The sequence below is a fragment of the Contarinia nasturtii genome, unplaced genomic scaffold, assembly GCF_009176525.2.
Source record: "Contarinia nasturtii isolate CC-2019 unplaced genomic scaffold, AAFC_CNas_1.1 Cnas_scaffold_2806, whole genome shotgun sequence".
Classification (NCBI taxonomy): Eukaryota; Metazoa; Arthropoda; class Insecta; order Diptera; family Cecidomyiidae; genus Contarinia; species Contarinia nasturtii.
Window position 1 is genome coordinate 1,477,238 of NW_022200123.1, and position 27,926 is coordinate 1,505,163.

The 27,926-nt window shown below is 35.0% G+C and overlaps 2 protein-coding genes across 2 annotated transcripts; one reads left to right on the forward strand and one right to left on the reverse strand.

The window, feature by feature from the left end:
- Nucleotides 1-999: 999 nt before the first annotated feature.
- Nucleotides 1,000-27,594, reverse strand: LOC116349082 (actin-histidine N-methyltransferase). The gene is made up of 3 exons (XM_031780351.1): nucleotides 25,634-27,594; nucleotides 1,913-2,227; nucleotides 1,000-1,837 (listed from the first exon to the last, which is right to left on the reverse strand). The coding sequence occupies exons 1-3, from the start codon at nucleotides 26,452-26,454 to the stop codon at nucleotides 1,339-1,341; spliced, it is 1,635 nt and encodes a 544-aa protein (XP_031636211.1). The 5' UTR covers nucleotides 26,455-27,594; the 3' UTR covers nucleotides 1,000-1,338.
- On the forward strand, nucleotides 10,757-25,500 carry LOC116349081. The gene is made up of 2 exons (XM_031780350.1): nucleotides 10,757-11,730; nucleotides 21,717-25,500. The coding sequence occupies exons 1-2, from the start codon at nucleotides 11,617-11,619 to the stop codon at nucleotides 24,612-24,614; spliced, it is 3,012 nt and encodes a 1,003-aa protein (XP_031636210.1). The 5' UTR covers nucleotides 10,757-11,616; the 3' UTR covers nucleotides 24,615-25,500.
- Nucleotides 27,595-27,926: the final 332 nt, after the last annotated feature.

Below are 27,926 nucleotides of genomic sequence, written 5' to 3' on the forward strand. Positions count from 1 at the left end.
ACTGTTAACACGAACGCAATGAAGCGATGAATTTGAATGAGCCAATGAATATTTCGTAAGTATTTTATTCACAAAGCACGGAAAATGATCTACCAATAACTTCTTTCGCCACGAAATTGATATCAGAAATGTTGATTTCGTCGCTCATTCTTCAATCTCGATAAAGGTTATTTGATATCAAAAAGTTTGTAATTTACATTTTCCAAAGTAAAGATTCAAAGTATCCCTCAGGGTTTGAATAATTTTAATTTGGGGCAAAAATAAAGGAGAATCGAGAAAAATTCAACCTAATACTAATTTCGAGAAATTGACCAATTTGTGTTTGATCGGTCATAAAATAATAACGTAAACCTACAGAAGGGGTCCATTAGTATGAAAAATCTACGAAATGAACAAAATCATATATTTTTTAGTCAAGTCATACGATATGGCAATTGATTTTTTGTCCGTTATGTATCTGGCCGGCAGATTCTTAGTTTTGACATTTTTAGATTTCAATTGGCATCATTCGATAGCTCATTCGAAGTGAAATTCAGGAGGATGTGTTAGAAAAAAATTCTTGGAATGTTGCCAAAAAAAAACTAAATAATTTAAATAAAGTAAAGAATTTTACTTTATTTAAATTACAATTTTACGTATAGTTAGTGATACGCTACTTTTGAGCAAAAAAAAAATTTAACAATTGGGTCTGTTCGGTGTGACAGATAACTTCATTTATACCAGCGATTAGGGATTCATGTCTGGCCATTGGCATACATAAAATATCTGTCATATCACACAGATCCATCTGTATATCCGCTGATACGGACGCATACGGGTGTTATCCCAATGAGACGAAAAATTCAATAAATTCAAGAACAAATTGTATTTATTCAGATATTTGTTTGATAAAAATCACATCATAAAGATTTCATATTTTATGAAAAAAAAAATTTAATCATTTTTTTATTACATTGAAAACAACAATAGATTATTCTGATTTAGCAAAAATGGTTAGTCTAAGCTATCAAGCTGAATTTGTATGTGTTCAAATTCAAATAAATTTCTTTGTCATTGTGATGTATTAGTCGTTGCAAAAGCCTATATTGCTTCTTATTAGTACAATATTTAAATATTTCTTCGTTTTTTTTTTTCAAATAATAAATTAAGCAAACACTCTAAACAAAAAAGAAGAAGAAAAAAAAACAAAAAAGAAATTAATTCGTTGTAGCGAATTCGTTGTGAAAACGTCTATAGGTGAATTAAGGGATTAAATATATATAAATATAAAATGAGACAGCTGCTCAAAAGCAGTCAATCTTTCAATTTTTTTTGTCTTCGTAGCGGCGTGCGATTGATTTATGCTTTGGAGCGTTCTTCAATGTACGTGAGTGCGTCGCGTAAAATGCGTTTTTCTGTGATGCGATAATGGATGATCATTGTTTTAATGTGGCCCAATTTTTGTTGTCCCTTTTTCTGATGTTGTTCCAGCAATTTAACGTCATCTTCTAAATTGGTTGGGAATGCTTTCAACAACAATGTTAATCGCATTTTTAAGAAATTCCACGTTTTTATTTCGAGCGCAGTTTCAAGTGCACAATCCAAATAGAGTAAATCGCTGCCAACTTTTTCTGGTGCCAGCCAGTGCTTGAGCTGTTCTTCGTTCATATTAAAAATGCGTACGAATGCTAGCAATTCGGGTGATATAAATTTTGGTGCTGGTAATACTGTGATTTCACTATTTTTTGTTATTCCTATGCTCTCCAATAATTGCGTTCTTTGTCGGAAAAGCGGATCCGATTGGCTCAAACCCAATCGAATAACTACACTATCCCATTGATTGTTTTCGACAACGAAACTGAAAAAGAGAACAAAAAACAAACAAATCATTTAATTACAATTGCATAAGTCTTAAATAAATGGATCGCATTACCCATTGTGCACGAGTAAATTGGCATTATTACGATTTCCATAATGAATGAAAATCTGTTCGTCTTTTTTAACATCGTTCAATGTGGCTCCGACGATTTGAGCGTTGGTAATGTTGTATGATGTGGTAACAATACCATCAGAGTGATTGGCCACGTCCCAAAGTGGAATTAATGCCGGCGTCTCAGCTGATTCTTCTTTGGTTCCGGCATCGTTTTCACCTTTTGAATTTTGTGCGTCCGATTTTGCATCGGTGTTGTTGTTGTTCATTTCCGATGGTATCGAGTTCTGTCGAGTCATCACCGTGCTAACAGCCCAGCTTCAAAATAAACCAAACAAAAACATAAATAAACCATTAAATTACTCTGTTGCTATTATGGTATGTGCGTGTTACGTCGTTGTTATTTTTTAATTGAAATTCTCTTTTTTTTGAAATATTGAAAACCAATTGAAACCAGACAATGATAGTATCAATTGACAAATGAATAGGGAAACCAAATACGATTGGTAAATATTGTTTGTGGAATGAACGTAAAACGATTGGTAATTTTGTGAAATTTTTTCCACATTAATAAAACCTCTTAAATACTATTTTCAAATGATATGCAAATCAGCGCAGAGTTAAAAAACAAGTCATAATATCAACACTTTTAATCACATCACATCAATTCGACTGGATGGCATAAAATCAATTACATATAGAGTATTTATTCGCCAATATATGAAAATCAAATGCTCTGTGCATTTCACGAATGTGATTACGGATTGAATGACGAAAAACTCCTGCCAAACCGAATACAATTCATAGTGGCATTTGCTTTAATGGAGAAATTCACTTTTTAAAAAAAATTGTATGTGCAAACATTTGACAGGAGAGTGAAATAAACATGCGAGTGATAGAACACAGCTGGCAATGAGATTTTATTGTTATTATGTACACTAAACAAAAAAGCATCTCGACATAAATGGTCATAAACGAAAATGATTATTATGTTGATGAGAATAGTGTTTTTCCATTAGCTTAACGCTTGTCTCGCATTATGCGATGCTGCTGGCATACTTGTTTCATTTTAATCAAATGAAATTCACCATTTCCATATTTTGAGTTAAGTAATAAATATTCATGCATCAACTGGGAATTCACATTTCTGCGCTTCAATTGGAATCGTTCAGTTTGGTTTACAATTTTAACAAATAAATTGAACAACCAACGAGCATCTGAAGAAAGTGAAAGCGTTCGAGCGTACACGATATTCGATCTGTGTATATCAACACTTCAAACGCATCGATTGTGCGCGTTTGTGTGTGCCTTGAATGTGGTTTTGCAACGAGAATTTATGTTTTGCATGCCAAAGCAACTCCGACATGCTGACAAAGTATATACACTTAATAATTTACCGATTCAAAGAGCGGTTGCACGGCTGCTACTAAACGACGGCTTTACGGCACGTCATTTTGAACCATAAACACTAAATCATCCACACACACAAAATTCAACGTGTATATGCTCTCATTGTTTGCAAAAAAACTGGTGTATTTAATGTAATTCATGTGAGCCGTAAATCAAGTGAGAGATTATTGACCTTGCCATTGTGCACGACGAATTTTAAACCAACACTAACAACATCGTACATTTTCTTCATCTCTCACCTCATCAACTGGTTTGGTAGTTCACGTTCACTTGAACTACATTAGATGAGAGAGAGAGAGAAAAAAAGTAAGAGTTTTTATTTCTTTCTCTCGCTATTCGTTTTTCGTCTTCATCTTCCGGATTAATTAAGTTATGGAAATCAAATCGTACTCAATCTGTATGTTATATTTTCGCACTGTGTATTTAGTTTGGCTAAACGACATTAGCGCGAAATCGAGCATAAATGATAAATGATCATCGTCAAATTACGTTCAATAACCATGTTAAATGTATGACCATTATTACAATACGTATACATAATGAATTGTGTTCACTTTAAATTGATGCATAATTTTAATTATATCGGTGAACACCTTATGTTCTTTTAAAGTGATTATTTTTGCATTAGTTTCGCTTCGCTTCATTATACTTGCTTAACAATTTACTGTGCTGTGCATAATTGAAATGCAAAAGCTCGGTGCAACCGATGATTAATGATGGCATTTGTCGATTGTAGCATAGTATCACATGTTCTCCCGACTTTTCTACTTAAAATCGAGTACATTATTTACATAATAACTTACATCAAGAATTCTGCCACTAAATTTCAGTGCTATCATTTTTTTATGTTGCATTTACGATGATTATCATCATAAGTATGTGGCTGTTGCTGTTTTTGCTCCAATTTTTTAACTAATTGTATGAGCGAGCGAGAAAGAGAGAGTACAAGGTAAAGAGCAATAGAATCGAGCGTGTGCTTGTGTTTTTCGCGCGAATTTTAGTTTGCATTTTCGTTGAATTCGTAGTAAATATCAAAATGCTCATATTTTTTTTGCTCTCTTCATTTTGTGCTCTATAAATCATATCACAAAGCCATTATTTAGAGTCGATGCAGTCGTTCTGTGCTCGCATTTGTGGAACGTTAATCGCTTTGAGATCGCAAAAATGCTGTTCGCTAGTGAGATTATTTACTTTTTTCTTTCCTTGCTAACACTTCATTTTTTTTTGTCTACGTGTGTGTACGCCGTGTGCACTATGTCAATTCGGATTTTATTCTCTTTCACTCTCTCGGGTGCGTTTTTTTTTTCTTCACTTTGGATGTTTTTGAGTTTAATGGTGTTGCTAGTACTACATTCCTTTGTATTCAAGACCTTTGTGCTTTAACAATTTTTTTTTGTAATTCTCTCTCACTCTCACTCTCAACAATTCTTCGCGCTTCGATGCAATTTTTCATCCCCTTTGTTTGGCCGCTGAACTTAAACGACAGCAGCAAAACGAACTACGTAAATAAAACTACCACTTTTTCATTTTTGCCTTTTAACAGAATACCGAGCAGAAAAAAAAACGTTTTCCCATTACCAGAGAAGAAATATGTAATGGCAAAGCAGCAAGCACGAGTTCGTATATCGCCTAAGGTTCTAAACTACAAAAGAGCAAGGGGAAAAAAGCGGCCCTCGATTGTGGCAGGAAGATGGCGAGCAATGTGGAACAGAAAAATATGCAGTTGCCATAATTTATTTGTTCTATTTGGATGTATTTTAGTGTGTGTGTGTGTCGAGCACAATTTGTTCAACATCTCGCATTTCACATTTGCCAGCTTTTTTGTATCTGATTCTTCATATGCGAATGAAATAATGGTTTTATTTCTACCCCAAAAAAGCTTCACTCTTTCTGTCTCTCGTGCGCGCAAACATGCACGCACACACTTCACAACAAAAACACCATTTTTATATTTTGTTCGTAACATTTTCCAGTTTTTAAGTGCTTTTTCCCTTTGAAACGATAACATTGTAAAAATTGCGCCATGCAAGCCGATCTAAAATAACAACGAAAATGATGTGCGTTTTTCATTCGTTGAAAATATCAAATGCGAGTTAAAATGTCCGCAAATTTTCCAGCAGAGAAAATGGCGCAAATACAAACGGTTCTTTTTTTTTCTTCATTCCTTCTTTTCTGCTCGGTGACAAAATATATACTAAAGAAGAGAGACGGCGAGAGAATGAGAGCGAGAATGCGTACAATTGCACATCAAACCGGTATTACAGCCATAAAACATGAATACAACCACTACTAATACAAGATCAGTATTCATTTTAAAACAAGATGTTTTTCTACCCAACTCATACTCTCGCCCTGAAGAACTGTTGCGCTGCATTTTCCATTTATAAAAATGAAAAATTCTTTCATCTGTCGAGTGTTTTGCTTGCTATTTTAAGTATATTGAAATGGCATTGTAATCATAAATGCGATCATATTTCTGTTCCAATTCAAATTGTTATGTCTATTTTCATTCCAACGGAAATCACACAGAAAAAAACATGTTGAAATAAGTTTTGCAGAAAATATTTATGATTGCATTTCAAAGGCACAACAAAGAGGACATCTCTTCAAAATGAAAAAAAGAACCGAAGCTGTATGCAAATCATATTAAATTCTGAGTTGATAGAAAATATTATGTTTTTTATGGATATTTTTTTTGCTGCTGCTGTTGTTGTTGATAAAACGATGATGTTTTCCTTTATTATTTCTCTCAACCAAGTGGTTGCAACATAACCGGCTTACAGAAATGGTAAAATATAAAAAAAGTAATTTTATCTGAAGTAACTATATACATATAAGATATTTTCTACGGTGATGAAAAGTGCTACAATTCATAAGAGTGTTATAGTGCTCGTTTGAATAATTTCAATGCGTAGTTTTATTTAAACACATTTTGTTTAAATTATGCAATTACTTTTAGTGGTCTATACTATAACAGTACATTTTATATATATTTTATTTGGCTAAAATGAACATTGTACCGAATTTTCACCGAATATTTAGTTGCGGTTGTGTAATATGCCCGATGAATTCAGTGTTACGGAAGTGCAAATGTTTCATGTAATGCCACAGAGAGAGAAAAAATGGCATATTGTTCAGTTGTGTTCAATGATTGATCATAATTAGTTGGAATAGTAGCAACTGTAAAATGAAAATATGGCACAACTTATTCAATTGTTTTTGTGAATGTGTCATTCGAATAAACGGCAATGGTCATTGACTACAACTGTAAAAAAAACTATTGAGCCACATTTATGCAGTTGAACAAATCTATGTGGAGTATTTAGCTCTGCATAAACCATCTTTTTTTCTTGATGCTCGTTGCGCTTGAATGTAGTGCTTTTTTCGGGAGTTCGTAACATTTTCGAAATAGCTACATTTGCAACGTTGCTAAAACCGCTTAAAAATGCAAACGATTAAAACAGTATGGGAGCGTTTGAAACTCTGTTTCATGCATGTGCGGTCACTTTCCAAAAAAACATTACATGTTTCATGGTTTGAAATTCTCGGAAAAAGCCCAAGTAGATATTTTAAATGACGATGGAGTCCCATTTGAATGTTTAATTTTTATGTTGTCGAAAATAGTATGGACTCACTCTTATCTAGTCATGAGCGCACTTCACTCATCGTTCGACAACGATTTATTATTTTTTTAGTTCCAGTAAATTATTTAATACCGTTGCACAACTCTTGAGGACAATATAATAATAGTAGCAATGTGCTTACATAAATGAAGATGCACTTGAACCATTTTTCATTTTGCGATTGAAGCGCGCTCACTACAACAACCGATTCATATGCCATAGAAATTAAATTCAATTGTAAAGCTAAAAGTGTTGCTTTTCCATCTGTCAATTACAGTTCTATGGTGACAATTTGAAACATTTTCCTCCATTCTTCTCTACCTTTCAGTGCTTTCGATCTTTCTTCATCTGAGCGTTTAATAACAGGGTGAAAAAATCGCACAGTACCCATACAAATTGAAGGGGAAAAGTGGCGTTGTGCGTGTATGACACAGTGCTCAACAGCGAACAGAGTACTGAATTATGAATGAGATTTTAAGAAACTTGCTTAACGATCGACCAACATTGTGGCGATTAACTGTTATTAGCGAATAAAACTTTTACCCAAACGAACCACTTTACAATATGAAACTTTAATTCTCTGCACTTCACAAATTTCTTTCCACAAAATGTACTTCAATAATTATTTTTTTTATTTATTCCCGACAGTTTTTGTTCATTTCTTGCTTTCATTTTTGTTTCACTCAATGCAGGCGCAAACGATGTATGCGCAGGAATATCGTCTTGTAAAATTGCAATGGAGTGACAAACTAGAACAATGAGCTGAAAATAGGAAACGACAAGTGTTTCGAGATTTTTCGCTCGACTTACAATTATTTGCAACGAAGTTTTGTTATTGCAAGAATTCGTTGATTTACGAGCGAAGCGGGAATGGTGCGAGAAATGGCATAAGGAAATAAACATTTTCGAATTTAACAAGAAAGCAGACCAATAAACAATTCTAGCTAGTTGTTTAACGAGTTACGACAAACATAATGTTTTATTTAATTGCAATATTGAACTAGAAACAAAGTTGCGGCGAAAATGACAAATCAATTGATGTTTTTAAAAAGCAATCAAATGTACATGTTCATCTTACACAACGGTCGGAAATCGAAATGCTTTAATTATTAAAATTGTTAATGGCTGGGATTATCGTCAGATGACTCTATCCGCTTATCTGTGCGATTTGTACATTTCGATTTTGTGATAAAATCAATCGCATCCATCTGATGGTACTTCCTGCAAAAGAGAAATGATTATGCAAAATGTTTTCCATTTCGCATGGCGTTATTTCTCGCTCACTCAAAATTATAGACTCAAATTCAAAATCACAATCAATATTTGTCAATGATTTATTAATGATTTTGGTATGAAGTCAGAAGTCAAAAATCAGTGGACTGAAGTTGCATAATCGCTTTGATTCGACCGATAGACTCGGTTAATTTGCCAGCTTTAATTTACTAGATGGAAGGAAAATGAGATGAACTTTGGCAAGAATTATCGTATGTGTGTATGTGTGTTTGTGGATTTATTTTAATGTGGTTATTAGCTTCGATCCGCCATTGTGCCCCGTTTGACACAATGCATTATCAAATCAAAGAGTGAAACGGGACAACGGAAAATTGATTATTATCAAACACGGATATGTATAGACTGAGTGAGAGAGAGAGATGGTTCATTGTATTCATTCTCAATGTGCCTGTATTTCACTGCTATATTGGCCACAATCGTACATTGTTCACCAAAATAACAAGAAATTGTATTTATGCAATTTATAATCTAATTGCTATGATTCGCATTTACCCAAAAGCAATTTAATACATATCCTTTTTTTCTAGCCACCATGTGTGTGTCTCTGTGTATGTGTGCTTCCATAAATAAATATTTGCAATGGCGCAGAGTCAAATGTTTGCTGTATAATATTTCAAATATCCGAAATTCGGTTTGTATTTGCATTTGAATGGATTGCATGATACTGAATTTGGCCTATTTAGTGAAACTATTGTGTCTATCTCGGCGACAAAACTATATCGTTCATTTACATAGATAGAAAAGCCAAATATATGCATTTGAAATACAATGGATTTGGAATGCTGCAGAAAATAAACACCTGATCTCTTTATTTGTCAAGCATTTCTCTTGCGTTTTACAATGCTCTCAAGTAGTAGCAGCAACGACAACAAAAAGAGTATTAGCAACAACAACAACTACGACAAAAAGTGAGATAAACGGATTAAATTAGGATTACGAATGGCAAACACAGTCGAAATACAACAATGAGGTGGCGACAATGATGCTGGTGTATACTTGCAACGATAAAAAAGAGATATGAATGTACCCCAGTCTTCCATGTAAAAATGTTTGGATTGACAGCGATTCGCTCGTGGCATGCTCAAGATAACATTTTCTCGTTTACCAAAACAAACGGAAAATCCGAGCTGTCAACCTAAGTGTTTTCCAATCACGCTACTCGTGTCCTGGTTATCATTGCATGCTGAACATCGTTTCATGTGCAAATTTTTCACTTCTCATCCAACTGGATATATGCTCATACTCCGAATTACAATGAACACACGAGAAAGGAGAAAACGGACAAAAAATTGTGACATTTTTTGTGTGTGTCTCGTTCTTGTTTGTTTTTCCACATTCACATTCTGGCATTTCGTTCATTTATGTGATTCGATTTGTTTACATAATCGTTGTGACCCATACCCGAGTTCTAGAGGGAGTCAAGAGCGCTCCGTTCTGTGCATAATATCTTAGCAAACAGTAACAATCCAAGGGGATGAAGTGGTTCGAGAGCTATTCTTTTTTTTGTCGTGTAAATTTAACTATCTGTCAATGTTTGCAAAGCATTGCCATCAAAGAGTGCCAGACAAAGCTAGAGAGGTACTCAAATAAAAAATGTAGCTAAAAAAATCTCGAACGAAAAAATGGCAACGAGAGATGTTTTTTTTTTTTTAAATTGGCCATGGCTAAAATAATGTTGAAACGAGGAACAAAAAATGGAATGACGAAGAAAAGCTTATTTTTGGCTGTTGTATTGTGTCGAAAAGAATGGCAGCTACGATTGTAATTCATTTTACCTCAGTGCCGACTAAGAGTCTTCACAATTCATTATTCAGTGTGCCACAGTCAAGCACAACCAACAATGACACAGCCATACTCGAGTTTGATCTATTTTCGTTCGAGACATTCGAATGAAATGTACAAATCCATCCCTACTTTTGAGATAAATTACTGATATTTTCTCTGCTCATTTTTTTCCACTCTCACCAATAAAAGACTGCAGGTTTTTTCTCGATTCGATTCCGGGTGCTCTTTGTTGGACACAATTTTTGTTTGCATTCAGAGACATTCATTCTGCCATTTGTTCGAAACGCTTCGGAATTGTGTAGCATGAAAAATATATCGTTGAGTCTCAATTCAAATGGCAATAGAGTATATTCGTACAGATGGCATTTATCGAACGGTCGATTGGTCGCTGAGCTTACTGCTGCTGCTATTGCTATACACATAATAAATATATGCATCGTCTCATGTGTGCATCGATAATTTTTCTCTGTTTCGATTTCCTTTCTTTTCAGCATTTTGCCGAAGCGTACCATTTTTTCCACCGACTGTATTCGCAAAACATAGACGCCGAACTGCAATGTATGTACATGTGCATGGTGCGCACTATTCTCTTTCTATCCCTCTATTTTGAAAATAACACACACACATACACGCGAGACTGTTGCAATGAACAACCACCGCTGCTAGCAGTCAGTTTGTTTTATGCTACGTTCGCAACATAGTCGTGCTTTGCTGTATGTCACTGCAAACACGTTGATTAAACATTGAATAGGTAGCAGCGCACGTTGTTGGAGGTGTTGAGCATGCACTTGCGATAGCGAATTTTCACGTTTGCCTTCGAAGAATCACTTGTTTGTTGGACATTGTCGAAGGTGCATCGCTTTTCTATTTGCCGCTTTAAACGTTCGTTCACAATAAAAGAAAAACGAATCCATTCGTCGTTCGCAATTCGAGTTTTGTGGAACACATTTTTTTTTTCATCTTCTCTATATGTCGTTTTTATCCATCGTGTCGTAGTCGTCGTCGTTATTTTACCGGAAATGAAATTGATCAAGTTTTTCGTGATCTTTTTTACGTTGAATTGAACATTAAACGGGATAAATTTATGCAGATGCTGGATAAGAGTTGGAAATTTAATGAAAAAGTGAATCGAAATTGAATTTACCAATATAAAATATTCGAAGTTGAATGGCAAACGGTGAAAAAAAAAATAATCGCGCGAGCGTTGAAAAAAAAAATCGAAACTTTTTTAATTAAATTTTTTTTTTCGATCTTAAATGTGATTGATTTTTGTAAGTTCAATTTATAAAACTATGTGAACATGTACTTATATTGCGGTATACACACAGTGGCTAATATACTAAACTTTTATTGTGGCAGAAAATAATTATAATTAAATTTACCAAAAACTAAGGGCATCATATTCCAGCAGGAATTCTCTCGACGCAGCAACAAAACTTTTGAAAAACAAGAGACAACAGCAAAAAGAATTGCCGACCAACTGAAATGCACTAATGAAGTAATAAAGTGAAAAACATCAAACCAAAACGACACACAAAAAAATAGTATTTCATACGAGAAAATTGTGGAAAAGTGGTTCGAAAGCCCGGCAAAAACATGATCAAATGGTATTTCATAAAACTTTTGCCAGTGTTCATTTGGATTTTATCACAACATTTGCATGCGGCAAATGAGGTTGCTGTTGATGCAGCCGACATAGATGATGCACAGGTAACAAAAGAAACCCAACAACCCACCCACTCACTCTATCTATCTCTTGCATTCAAAAAAACCCATTTGATAAAACTTTTTCATTCTATTCACAAAATGAGGTTTTGTTTAGCCATGTTTTGGTTGCATCGAAAAGAAAAGTTCGAAATTGATTTAATTCCTGTGTGAAATGCACTTTTAATACTTTCCACTTGAATGTGTGCTGGAGTTTTAGATCTATGCGAAAGTGTTTCCAAGCTGTTTAAATTGAAAGAATTGACTGCAATTCTCTGAATTTTTATGCACAGTTCTAATATGAATAAATTTCATTTTAAAGCAATCAACACATCTGCATTTTGTAACATGTAGCATTAATTAGTTTGATTCATTTGAATAATTAATTTAATTCATTATTTTACAAAAAAAGTGATTGCCTGCATTTGGAATATATTGACAAAATTGCACATTCAATCCATATTTGTTGGCATCGGAAAACACAATGTATTCAACGCCACACTCATAAATGGAAGCGAGAGAGAGAGTAGAAAAAAACTGTGTAGAAATTTTCAAAACATTGCATGATATGGATGAGTACGCCACAAAATTGATGCTATCAAAATATGTGTATCGCATCAATATGATGAGTATCAATCATTATAATTTGAGAGCAGAGCATATGAAGTTTTGAAGAGAAAATCGCTGAACAATATAAAAGTTTGATCTACAAAGCGAGTGTGGTGTATTTTCATGTTTGCCGATGTGTACATTGACTAACATATGTATGGCGCGCATCTCCCATATTAACACCATACACACACAAAATCATTGATGCTGTTGGAATTTTCGTTCAAAATTGCTGCTCTTTCATGCGTTTTGCTGTTTTTGTGCAAGTGAAATGGCGAATTTTGTAAATTAGTATAAAACCGATTAGCCGCGTGCATCGATAGTTCTCGTAATTAGTTGGTTGGGAAAATGACGTTGGCTGCGAGTAGAGAGCATGAGTATCAGTGCCGTTTGCAATAAATTTGATTGATAGCTTTAGCCGAAAATTTTGCAAATACAATCATTTTTGCTCAGTTTACAGACAGCGCGAAAGAGTTTTATATATGTATTAATCGTATCACATGTTCCTTCAAATCGAATGCAATTTAACAAATTTCAAACATGATTGCTGCTGATTTTGTTCTTGTTATGAGCGAATAAAGGAAGCGGCACGATGCCATTTGCTAATTGAACGAATTTAGCGAACAAAGTGTCGAAGAGTGTGAGAAAGAAGAAGAAGAACTCAAATATTTATCCAATTGAATGCGCGTCTTGAATCAGATAATTTTGCTGTTTCGACTTTTAAAATAAAATTGCTGAAGTTTTGAGTCTGAATTTGATGATCCCATATACCGACAACCGAGCATTTTCGTTGCATTTTCCCCAATTTTGGGGTTTGTGTCAGATTTCCAGGCATTTTGGTTTGATATTTTTTTTTGTGTGAGTGTTGATAAGATGGTTCTCGTTCGACGAGATGTGCATTGCGCTTATTTCATTAAATTAATTGCTGCTCTGGGTATTTTTCAAGTAAAAGTTTGAACAAGTGTGCCGACTATAAAACACACCAGAAATTGCTTGCAAGAAAATGAAAAAATGAAGAAAAAAATAAACATTGACTACATTGTTTTAAATTTGCTACAAATGATCGAGAGAAAAACATTTTACTGCATTCAAACACGAAATTTAAAAAAAAAATAGAAAAAAAAGTGTGTGATACTTTGTGGCAGCAGCTAACAACATACACACGCTCATAATTGAAAATTATTTGTTTTTGTTAGAGCACACCGCACGAAACATTGCTGCATGCTGGATGCCATTTCTACGGTGAAGATGCACACATATTGCGAGAAGAAAACGAGCACACTTTGGGCAAAATGGCAGAAAAAAAAGATATGAGTAGAGACGGAATTTAACAAATTTCATGTATAAAACTGCATTGCAACCGCATCTTTGATTGCATTACAAACAATGTAAACTTGTGACTAATTAAATTGGCTTTTTGACTCGGGCGCCGTTATTAGGCATGTGAAAATATAGAAAACCTTGGCAGCGATTAATGTGCACTTTTAAACAAAACATTTGGCATTCGGCGTTAGTTTTGGCAAATCCATCGTTTTTTTCTTTCTGTGTCTGTTTTCGCATCGCTTTATTTTCGACTGCGTGCGTGCCGAAGATTTCACTGAAAATGACACGATAAAAATTCCAAACAGAAAAATGAAATCGCGATAGAAAGACCTTGGCGCACATTAAAGTTGTGCTTCTTAATTTTTCGTCTTCGTCGCCACGTTGTCATTGTCGTCATTTCACTTTGGTTTTTCAATTCAATTAAATTTTTTTTCGGAATTTTCCGCTTTTAATTAATCTATTGCTCACATCATCTCAACTGAACCATTTCATTTATTATCTCATTGAGCTCAGTCAATGCATTCAACCGTGTTTTACCAAATAAATTTTTTCCATTCGAACACGAAGTCACACACACATAAGTTTTGATGTCTTTTGAAATTTATGTCATACCAGATTATAATATAGATTTCATTTTTCATTTTATAGGTTTGTTGTTTTTATTTTATTTCTTCATATTTTGCGTTTTCATTTTCACCTATATATACACTTACACACACCGATATCACTACGAAAAGATAGCCTACGATTCTTTTGTTACCAAAGACAGTTATTTCCATCATCAAATGGTAGATGGATTTGTACGGTGGCAAGAAATTGCAGCCATCGTAAATGAAGTACCATCAGTTCACGATAACAGAGTACTTTACTTAGAAAAACTCTCTCATTATTGTTTACGATGGTGAATGAAAAAGAGACGAAAGAGCGATAAAAGATGAAAAAGAAGAAGAAATTGCGAACGAGACAGCCGTTGTTGTCTCTTTCTATTAATTATTATCATCGTGTTTCGCTATTAAACCGATTCACCGATTGAATCTTGAGCGAGCATTTGATTGTGGGTTTGTGTGACAAGACAAAAGAATCCAACTGATATGTTTTGCTGATGATTTTTTAGTGAAACAGTTTCACAATCAGATGAAATGGTGAGAAGAAGAGGTTTATAGTCACTGACTTTAATGACACGCCATCCCAATGCTGGTGGAAAAACATACATTGTTGATACCACATACAATTGAGCAGAATTTCGTTATTTTCATCGACATAAAATGATGATTTTTTGATGAACGACGAACAAAAATACCTTTTTACATCATTTATTTTATTATTATTATTTCGATGTGTGTTGGCTTTTAAGAATAAAATGTTTATCTGCTTTAAACTTACATAAAAAAGTAGAATTCAAACATAAATCATTAACAAATGATCTTCGTCGTCTCATCAATTGGTTTACGACATGATATTACTGTTTTTTTTTTTTTATTTCTTTGGCCATAAATATCGCGCGGTTTTGTGCACCTTAAGAAATGATAACATGTGAGATAACAGGTGTAACTTATATCGTTTCTCGTTCAAGTGGTAAACTTTGTTGCAATAAAATGAATTTGTGAGATGTAACGAGTTTCAATAATTCAAAAGGGTCAGAAAACTACGTTTTCTTATTCTTCGACAAAATAATTAATAGCAAGCGTTTCATTCAATTCATTCATCATTTCCTGCTCGATTGCTTTTAAAAGTAATAAATAATAATCCAGTGAATTTAATTTCAAAATGTTCATAGTCAGCGCGCGCGCACACACACTCCGTGTAATTGAAGACTATCAGCAAATGCAAGAGCCGATTTCTTTTGTTCGACAAAGCAGCTCAAACGAATCATTCTGCTGTTAGGAAATGATTTTTTTTTATATTGAAAATGCTGCTATTGCTTCTCATATTAGTTTTAGTTGGCGTTTTTTTCCTCTTTTCTTTGCGAAATTCGATTTCGTTCACCTAATAAATTTGTTGTAGTCAAGTCGATTGGCGATTGAAGACGATTGTACAGAAATGCACATTCTAAATACGGTGTATGAATGCGCTGCATGTGAACATGTCAGTCCATTTAACATCGTTTCAATTATGTTTTTCTTGTGCGAGTGTTTGTTGTCGTTTATTTTTAGTGTTGTTGCCGAATGTGATATGACGATGCGCGCCAATCGAAGGGAAAACAAAATCAAAACAAGTGCAAAAAAATTTCTCTCCGATATTTTCTTCGTCGTCGTCGTGGTTGTTGTTGTTGTTTTTTATTTGATTTGGAATCGATGTTGCATTGATGCGGCCGGTTTGGTATGAGAAGAAAAATACACACGTGAAACCGATAACAGTCATTGATGTGTTTAACGCGTTGTTTTTATTTGCCATATGAGCAGCCAGCCAGCCGCACCGTATACGCTTGTTCATTTATATTTATGTGTTAATCGAGCAGTATCTGGTGTAATTCGACGAAAAGAAGCAGACAAAGAAGGAGATGAAAAACGAGAGAGAGAGAAAAAGAAACAATGTTGTGATGAAAATGAGAAGCAAAATAACAAACCAAGATATTGTACGATAAAAGAGCAAACCGTTTAATTGATTTTCTTTTTTGTTGCTGTGGCTTTGCGTGCAGTCAGTTTTAGCAAATAAACCGCTTCTTATCAGTGCGCCAGCACTTTTGAAACGAACTGAATTCACTGATTTCGAATACATGCATATACGATTCATTCGAATACACGCTTGTTTGCCGCACATCTAATTTTTAGCGTGGGTCTTCAATGGATATCGCTTTCGTCAATTCGATTTGTTCGGCATTTTCTCTTTTCGTTGATTCATATAGCTAGGTAATTAGATCACACATGCCATATCTTGTGCACGTAAATAATTTTACACTTGTTTGTATTGCATTCAATAGAGACAGAGAGCGAAAGATGTATTTGTACGTACACTTAAGAATGGTTTTGCCTGGTCGAATCCATTGAGCATATAAACGGGCGGAAAGAAGAAAGTTGCACTCGAGCACACAGATGCATTGGCCCGAATTAACAGCTTCACTTTTGATCTTTCTCTGTACTATAATGTCGCCATAACTAAAATAAATGCAATTGAATTTGAGAGACATTTGATGTGGTAATTATATGGAGTTTGCTTCATTTAATCCCGTGCGCTATAATCTCATGAGAGGATAACGTTTGCAATTTTAACGTGCTTGCAGCCTTTTTCGTTACTTCCGGAATGTAATATCTTACAATTGACAATAAGGTTTCATTCCGATATTGCCAGCCTTCGGCGATGTTCAGAGAGAGAGAGAGAGAGAGAGAGAGAGAGAGAGCGAGAGAGCGAATGTGTGTAAAGCAAGAGTCTTTCTAAGAGACTGAATTTCAAAGAATTGCTCCAAATCGATTTCCGATTAGATAGAAAGTGAATGAACTGCACACCAATTGTAGCTGCAAGCTCAGTAACAGCACGGAAATGTACGCGCGGGCTGGTTTTTTTTATATGGTTATCGTAGCTAAATAAGTTTAACGTATGGTGAAAACGTACCAGAAATAACAACAAAAAACATTTACTAATTATAAGTTGTCGTCGTCGTTTTTTCTCTCTCTTCTATTTGTGGCAACTTTTGCAATGGATCTGTGTCGCCATTTCTAAAGAGATAAAATTGCGGAATGATAAAGAGAAATGCAAAACGAATCAATGACGTTGATAAAAGAAAAACTGGTTTGCATCACTTTTTAAACCGCATAGTGTGTGTATTTGATGCTGATTCAATATGCAGCATTGACATGAACTATATGCAAAGGAGAGTGAGAGAAATGCATGAAACGTAACCATACCAACGCGTTGAGACATTGCCATGGGTTAGTTATATTCTCTTATGGGCTTTGATCGTTGTCTCATATGAGTATTATTGTCTCTATCTCTCCCTCTCTCTTTCTCTATAAAATATATAATTCAATTATAGAGCAATTAAGTTGACTCTTAAGCTTCACATCGAAGCAGATATAAAAGACGTAAATAGTAAAGTAATGAACACAGATGCGTATAATTGAAAGGCACTTTCTTTGTCAGGCAATGTGCACATTCAAAATAAGAGTCGAATGGCCTTTCTTTGTAAGTTCAATGAAAGCAAAAACCAGTTCTTAATTTTTTGTTTGCATCAAAGCTGCTTTTCATCTCTAATCGGTTCTGATTAATGTGGACTCTCTCTCTTTCTCTCTCACACACCACATACACACACTCTCATTCTCTCTATACACTGATTTGCAGTCATTGTCTATTTGGTGTAATTTAGAGCTCGTTGAAATTCTATGCTTATAAATTCAGGTGAATCGTGAATTGCATGATGATGAACAGTGGCGATCGCATTGCGACCATTTGGATGCAGATTTATTGAATTTGACATAGTTTCACTTGTGTCGATGTTTTTTTTTTCTATAAAAAAGCGTATTAATTGCTACAATCAACATTTCCATAATTACATGCATATTTTTTCATTCGGTTGGTTTGTGCAATACGAAACATAAAACCACTTGGTTCAAAACCATGATGCCACACACTGTATTTATGGACACCATGAAAAACGTATGTTTGTTGTTCGCCATGTTCTTTTTTGTGCCTCATTCGGTAAACATAGATCCAATTAGAGGCACACGCAGAGGAAAATGGGTGGCTGTCATGCTACGTACAACAACAACAAAATAGCATTTTTCAAACCCGCCAAATCGAAATTGGGTAGTCCCGAATTAAAAACAAGCGAAATGTTTGCCTATTTAGATTCATTTCATTTGAATACAATGCGTTCATAGATCCGAGAATATTGCTTACCAGGTGCTCGTTTATTTTAACACGGCTCATCACTTTGGCGTTTATTTACGTTCAGATGTGAATGCATTTTTTTTTCGTCAATCATATGAAATGCAAAACATGATACCAAGTCAGTGAAAAAAAAAAACAATATGCCGCATCAATACAATTTTTTTACCTACAGCAAACATGCCAGCAACAAAAATAAATCAATTAAAATATTAATTAACACTCGCTGATAGAAATGAGTAAAAAATCCAATCTCGCGAAAAAAGCATTTTTTCTCGTACAAATTAAATATTCAAGCACAATCATTTATTTAATTTTTTTTGTGTTATTGCATTATTCTCACACACACTCTCTCTGGCATGCTCATACATACTCAGACATTGAGACGATAACAAACACGGAACATACAGTGTGAAAACAATTGCTCATTTTCAATTTATATCAACGTTTTCACCGGTTATTTGCAGCAACCGCAAAATAAATGTAAGGAAATAATTCGAACTGAGTAAACTGTGAATGGTGTGTCTATTTGTGGCTATTGATCTCAATAGCTGCTAGCAAAACTGAATATAAATTATTCAAAGCATAATGATGAGAATACACAAGCATGATACATATTTGGAGCGTTCACGTTTTGCGGTCGCAATATAAAATTTAATCAATATTTCTTGCTATCACTGAAATTTATAAATAACAAAAAAAAAACCTTTTAATAATGGAATTTTAAATTGTCTTTCATTTACTAAATTCGACTCAATTACAGTCAATTTTCACTTATGTAAGCCACTTTTCCAGCCCGCACTGATGACTTTTCTTATTTGCTTCAAACATTGAATGTAAATTTTGTGGCTTGCCATTTGTTTTATAAAATATATTCGCTCGATTTGAATTTTTGTCATATATTTATCTTTGTGCCATTTTCCATGATAGATATAGTATAAATTGGGCAAAAAAGTTTTCAATGAGAATTGTGTTCTCATTTCGATGATATTTTCATAGTTGGAATTCAATTTAAACTGACAGATTGGCTATTTTTGACCCATTTAAACAATTGCGGTGTAGGAGTGTGCATAGTTTTAGACAAAAAAAAAATCAAAACTTTATTTCTAAAAATGTAGAGCATTATTTATCAATCTCTGTATTCCAGTCTATTTTAATTAAATTCGTTGCACTATGAAAAATTTAAAATATTTCGGTCGACGGAATGCCATTGTGCAAACTGACAATTCGGTCGACGATGCCAAAATTAAATTTGATGTTTTCGTTTAACATGAAAAGCCACTTTCAAAATGGCAAAACGAATAAAAAAATAAACAACAATAGCGTTCAGCAATATGCATATGTGTTGGTTGTTTTAGCTTAGAATTGGACACTATGGTCATTTATTCAGTTATGCCGACCTTTGACGCAATCCGACTAATTCAAAATATTTTTTATCGACTAAATGCGCTCGAATTTCCACATCGAAACGCAAGATGGAAAAGTAAGAACCAATTGATGACCATCAGGGTCAGACTCTGTTATGTCTGTTGATTGCCAATTCCGACTGCACATATTGTATTATGATGTAATGTTTGCAGTTAGTTTTACATTCGAATGGGACGTGAAACACATCCAAATATGAAATATATGGTGCATTTCACACAAACACAGAGAGAGAGAGAGACAATGAGAAGTAAATAAAAATCAATGGCAATGGATTACTGCATATATGATTTCATTTTCGATTTTGTTATTTTTAAATTGTTTGTAAATGCGATGGAAAAAACGAAAATGTGCTCAAAGTGCAAAGTTTCCAATTGCAAATCGATGAAGTGCAATCGTTTCAGGAAAAACAACAAATTTTTTTTATTCCAAACAGAGATTAAACCAACATTCATTGGTTTTGGGACATTCGGTGGAAAAAAATAAATCAACATCAAAACATTTTTCACATTGCATCGGGAAACCGGAAAAATTTCATTTTTTTATCCCCATATAAAATACACTGTCAATGAATGAAATCAATAAATTTCCAATTCCTCCGGCAATAAATTTTACCACTTTTTTCGCTTCCTCGCTCTCGTTTGCTGTGCAACGAAACGACAGAGGCTCAGATACGCTGTTTGTTATCCGATTTCCGTATACGGATGCAAATAAATGCGCTCGTTCGCACCCGAACATTTGCTATTCTGTCGCAACGACTTCAAAAACCCACGAACACCAAAGAAGGGGAAGAAGAAAAAAAACTTTGTGCGAAGCGAAAACTTTTGCCAAAAGACACGGTTTATTCAAATATAACAATTCACGTATTCACGCGAGAGTAGATTTTCTTTTTTATTTTGATTCTGTGCTGCTTGTAGCATATAGCTTATACTTATGTTGTGAAGAAAATGCGCGCCAAAGGGAAAACCTGCCGTACAAGTGGTTGGTAACATTTTTTGGTGATGAAATCGGAATTACTATATTTTATGTTTCGTAACTAGAACAGAGTGCAGAGGAAGCGAAAAGATAGAGTGAGAGTGAGCAATTGAATGCGCTTGATATGTAGAAACAAATGTGGGTAAGCTTAAGTGTATGGGACACACATGATTGATTTTTGTTGATATCAAGCCGCTTTTCGATATATTGGCCGGTAATTCGATTTATTAGTGAAGTTTTTGGGTTATGCACATGCACTAAAATGTGTGCACTGTTCGTGCCTGAAATATATATCATAACATATACACTCAAGCGGCATTCACATACATTGCATATACAAAACAAACGTGCACCACATAACCGATACTATTCGAGTATGTTGCATTGGGATTTGAGCTATATATTTTTTTCTACAGAGAAAATGGGAAGCACATCAATCTATCTCCAAATAAATATTAAACTTTTCAATGCACTACGTTTCATTCAAAATTAATATACTGAAAAAGCATTTAATTGCTCAATGATTGACAGTAGATTGTATGATTTCAAATATGGTATTGTGGCATGTATGTCTTTTTTTAGATTGGATTATGCCATTGATGCCTTTTCGACTTTTCATTTCCAAAAATAATTCAATCACTCTGACAATTTCATTCAATGCTATGCAAATGGATTAAATTTTTCCCATATTGAACGGTGACTAATTTTCATTTGGCACTTCCATTTGCATACTTTATTTATATGAAAATAATAGATTGCATCATTTATTAGTGATAAATGAAAAATTCGAATTGTATTCAGTTTTATGTGATTGTGTTTATTTTATTTTCTAATTTTAGACTGTATGGAGACCGACAGCACATCACATTTTGCCGACCGCAGATCTATCACAATTATACGAATCAAAAGATGATGACGCAAGCAATATTCAAAGGAGATTTGATGAAAATTTACCAGCCGAAGTGGAAAATGAGTGGCAACCAGCATTAATAACGGCCGATGAACAACAACAACCAACAGCCGGATTTATGGTTTCGGCCACTCATTCGTTTAGTGAAGATGATACAATGCCTGCCATTGACAAACGAAACGATTGGAAATCAATTGAAACAGACGTTCAATCACCTGTACTTCAAGTACAGAGACAATTCAATGTTGATCGTGTGTCTGGTGATGTTTCCGATCGACCACATTATGAACCATGGGTGCAACGTGATCGCGAACGCTTTGTATCGTCTACTTTGACAACGCCTACAAGTAGCACACAACGATTTAATAAATCATATCGAAAGCCGTTTGTGAGCTCACGTCGCAACGAAGACGAGAAATCCAATGAAACGCAAGCAAACGATAACAATGGCAGAACCACCAATTTGAGAAATATTCTGAAACAAACGGGCGGTTTGAGTTTGAGTGAAATTTTGCAACAACAAAATTTATCATTGGAAGATCTGTTGAAAGGAAAACAAAATGCATTGAAAGCACTTCAAAATACCGCTCCACCACCGCCGCCCGATCCAAAAGACGAAAGCGATACAGCGAAGACAACACGTAGACTGCCATCAATATCACAGTTTAGTGTTGTGAAACCAAGACGAAATTTCTTTAATGGCACCACGCGTATGGCAAATTCCAATCGAATCGACTTTAGTCAGCCAACACCAACAGCTGACGATGTCAATGAAAATTCAAGCAGCGAATCGTCTTCAGTCGAAAGACGAATTGCTTCAACAATTCCAACACATCTGGCAGAAATGCCGGCGAGTAAATATGTTGAAGATTCAAGTGGACGACGTGTGCCGCCAATTCGTGGAAAGTTCATTAAACAAGTTGTGTCAGGAATTCGAACTGATTTTGATAATTCAAACTTGCGTAAGCGAAAACCAAACATGAAATTCTTACAGTCAAAACATCGAACCACTTCGACAGTCGAAACATTATCGTCTGAATCGAGTGGAAATGAAACGCAAACAGATGACAATAGAGCACCTGAAACAAATGAAGAACAAAAAGTCGCAGATTTAAATGTAAATGTTTCAACAACAACAACAGCTGAAGCCGAAGTGTCGACAACAACGATAGCGCCAAAATATAATATACGTGAACGTTTGACACTTCGACCACCAAGATTAAGAAACGTTCCTTCGGTTCAACCATCTGCAATTCTTCCGACTGCGATCGGGTCATCGGAACCATCATCATCAACATCGGCACCATCCGAAGTGACATCGAGTAAAGTTACGACTACAAGTGAAGAAACACTTCCATACACCATCATCACATTTACCACTCAATCGAATGAACCAAAGTCGACTGTCGAACCAAGCGAAATATTGGAAAATGACGATCAACCAGTTGACGATTTGAGTAAGAAATTGAATGAATCAGTGCCGGAACTAAATTTAGTCGATTTAGAAGATGAATCAAAATCGAAAGAGGTGACAAGTTTGGAAGAGCTCTTCATTAACGACAGTTTGGATCCGGAGAGTAATGGCAACAGTGCCGAAATGGATGAATTCATTCATGCATCATCAACATCACGTTTGGATAGTATTTACAAATCGAAAAAACCAAATTCATTGAAAATTTTTGGTGGAAATTTGGTGAACATCATTCGAAAAACGATCGATAAATTAGATGTTACCGAACGTAATCCGGGCCTATTTACTGATATCACATCAAAATTTGTGGATGATAAAACCGAACTAATGGATCTATTGAATGATCGACGTAGTGGTGCACGTTTGGTTAAAGTGCTTCGCCAACGTAATATGACAATCGATGAATTGCTTGATCATCGCAAACGTGGCTCCAGCCAAGTTCATTTGGCCGAAATATTCTATAGTCGTGACAGTAAAGTGACCACACCACCAACATCGCCAGACCAACCACTCGAGAAAACAAATAACGTTGATGTTGTTACCGCTTTTAAAAATTTTCCCGATTTCAATTTGGAGCATGTGAAAAGTGTGAATCCGGATGAAATAAAACATGATTCACAAGGTTCAAGTTACTTTACATCGATTACAAATATTCAACCAACCGCCGAAGTGATCAAAGAATCACGAGCAATACGCAAGCCCTTTGTGATAAAATTGGCCGAAAGTTCAACCGGACGAAATATACCAACACAATTATGGAACGTGGATAACATTGATGCGTCGTTACCGCAGAGTGAGAACAATTTTTTGGAAAAATCAGCACCGGCCACATCGTTATTTCTATCAAAACAACACGTTCTGCGACCATCAACGGGCGATGAGACAAATATAAATACGGCATTCCACGATGTGGTCGAAAATCGTAACGATGCAGCGGCTCGTTCACATGATCCACTTGATCTTGAATTATCCGGTCATGGATACAAACGAAATAATGTTCTAATTGAAAATACGCATATGCCGATAGGAGTGAGGTCGGCCATTGTTGCATCCGCATCGATTGTACTGACTTCGTTGACAATTTTCATGGTCATTTTTTTGGTTTGCCGATGGCGACAGCGACGAAAGCGAAAAATTTGCTATTCGGATCGATTTCAAGCACTTCGAGGACGCCTTCCTATTTTGAATGGTGGCAGTCGTGATATATCACCATCGAAACGAAGTACTAGTCCAGCAATTGCATACTTGAGCGCGGCAAGTAGTTCGCGACGCAGCAGTAAACTTAACACAATGGATCCAAATTCACCAGAAGTGCAAGAGTATTTGTACGATGCCATGAGAAAACCATTCCAATAGACCGATTCTTTTTCATCGTCATCTTTTTTTTCTTCTTCCTGTTGTTCACTTTTTGTGCTCCAAATAACGAGCCGAACACGGGCGATACAAATTAAACGAAATAGAAAAACAGACACACACACACACATTATTAATAAGATTAATTTAACATGTAGGCGAACTTTAAACGTAACGTTACGATAAATAATAATAATTGTAGGAATAAAAACAAATGCAAATTACATCATTTTCTTAAACAGAACTCTTTTTAGCATTAGCAATTTGTAGTTGAAAGGTTTTTTTTCTCACTTTGTTTGCTTTTAGTCTGAAGTACACATACTATATATGCATTCAATAATAATGTAATACCGTAAGAAAAATGAGAGAGAAACCATTAAACGAAAATAAAATTTAAGCAGTTCGATTGATGTTTATTGTAGTAAAATTTGATTTAAATAGCACAAACAGTTCATATGATTCGGAATGCTTAATTATAATTATTATTACAAAACAGAACTATATTGCATTCCATTTGATTTGGATTCCATATGGCTGAAATGCAAAACGAACATATGCATGTGAAAAATCACATTTAATTGATGCTAATTGCAACACGTCAATTCGAACAGAGATTTTCAATTTTCAATCATCGATTCACTGCAATTGCAATCAATCATTATTTATTTCATCGGATAGAGTTCATTAAGAACATGAATATCTAGCACATTTTCGAGCAAATTACAATAACTTTACCGCGTGAAGAGAAGAGAAGAGAAAAAAAAACAAACAAACTAACTAACTGACTAAATCTTAATTTATGTACACACAACACTGACTGAGCGAACGACATGTGCGTCGTGTTTGTGTGTACTGTTCTGTTGCTGTTTTTTTTTTAGTTTATTGTGTTTAAAAAACCCGAGACATGTGTATCAGCGCAGTTCATGATTACTATCACTGACATTCTTCCTATGGTTTTCAATTTTATGCGGCAATATAAATGGAAGGCAACAAAAATATGTAAGTATAATAAACGGACTCACCAGTATAAATCGTAAGTAAAACGCGATTTGAGAATGGCCAACATGGAATCGGATCGATCGGATTTAAGACTTTGTATGGCTTTGCGTATGAATGCGTATTGCCTGGAAATGTTCTTGCAATGATTCAAAGCCGTCACAAATGCGCTGGTTCCTTTCAATTCATTCATTTCGACTGGTGTAAAATACATGACCGTTGAATAGCGCTCCGGTAATAGATCGATGTATGGCTTAAAAAAACTCGCTCCTCCATTCAATCGTTCGATAACCAATACAAACGCCAATCGAACGTTTGGCATTGTGTCGAGCACCGGTATTTGGTCTAAAATTTCGGAAGCCACTTCACTCAAATTGTCCAGCGATAAAATCAGTTTCTTTGGAATTTTTGCAAAAATTTCACCGCGTTGAAAATCTTTTGTTGCCACCAAACCCAATTCATAGTGTGGAAATTGTTTAATACGTACACCATCGAAATGTGCACCGTTCGAAATGGCCCATTCATAAAATCGATCAATAGTTGCAAGACGATTTTTACCGCTATGTGATTTTGTTTTCAGCTCCGATTCGATGGCTTGTAAACGTTGTAGATTCGCCTCGATTTCAATGTACTGTGTCCAGAGCTCATTTACGGTAACCGTTGCATCAAAACCCAATTTCAATAGATAATCGGCTAATTGATTGATTTCGTTGCGCTTTTGTTGTGACAATTTTTTCGTTAAATTCTCACGAATGGCATGTTGCTGTGTTGGCACCTTAGTCGCAATTATTGTCGATGATGACGGCGACGACGACGACGACGATGTTGTTGGCTTCTTTTTGCCCATAATTTTTCAACTTTAGTTTTCTTTCGCAGCTTCGCACAGTGTGTTATTCAATTTTAACACCTCCGCTTTTGTCAGTACGCTCACGTTTATCGGTTTTAATTAACTTCGATTTCTCTATTGGATTTTATTCTGGATATATTATATATATAGAAAGAAAAAAACGAACAACTATTTGATTCTATGGCACAATCATGAATGAGCACCGAACACCAAATAATAAAACCAATCACAACACTTGCTTATTACTGATTTTAATTAAATCAAAGCTGATTGAATATCTCCTGTTCGTATTGTTGAAATTAATTTCGTTGTTCGAATTTAGCGCAAATACACACACACAGTATGTGAAACTGGCAGGAGTTAGAACGTCTCACAATCGACTGTTGGCCGGATCATCGTGTCAAAAATCTTGTCTTATGCAGATATTCATTTTATTTGTGTGTGTCTATTTTTTCTACTCCTCGTTAAATATGGTGCATTGAATTTTTCGTGTGAGTTTGTACAACGATAGAATCAACGACGATGTGTTCGAACGAAGAATTTCACATTTAAAAATAGCACAAACAGCGACGAATTCGAGCCGCTTTTAAGACATATTGCCAACAGATTTTCTCAAAAACATTGAATTTCATTCGTCGCCAGATTCGTGTATGTGTATGTATTTCACTTTGCTTCGTGTGTGATTATTATGATTCCCTTTAAGTGTTAGGTGTTCTCTCACACAGTATAAATGCCATGAACACAAAATTCCTTTTCATTTTGAACACAAAATGCCTACTTGACGGCCACGATTTTTAACGATGCCTATTCGGTTTCGGTTTTTATCACACAGGTTTTGATTTGGTTGCCATTGCAACAAACATTTTGTACACAGGCACAAACACGTCCATTAGCACTATTGCAATTGAATTTTGTGTTTGTTTTATGCATAAAATTGCTTTTGTTGTCACGAGTGTGGGATTTTTCGTTCATTCTTTCGGCTTATTTTCACATACATGCACTCACACACACACACACACTGCATTTTATGTTGGGCCCTTTTGCGACTCGCTATTTGTTTTTTCTCTATCTCTATTCCCGTGTACTACACACTTATTTCTCTATCATTTGCCATTTGACAGTTGATTCGTTGTGTGTGCATACATGTGAATCTATCTATTGCGCGCGCCTCACACATACATAATCACAGCTGTTCTATTCATTCAAATAACGGTATATTCAACGATTAAAAATCGTATGTTATCAATTAAAGTGCCACCGTTATTAAAATATCAACACAAAATTTACGACAATTTGGTGATAAAAACTATGAAATCTGGGCCAATTTGATAATGTTGACGGTGATTACGGTGTTTGGTTGTGATTTGAGTAAAGTTCGTGTTGCGTGAGTCCAATGACACACAAAGCTGCATGACTGTCACCACCACTATCAGAACACAGATGGCACTGTGCTCAAAGCACTTTGAATTTTG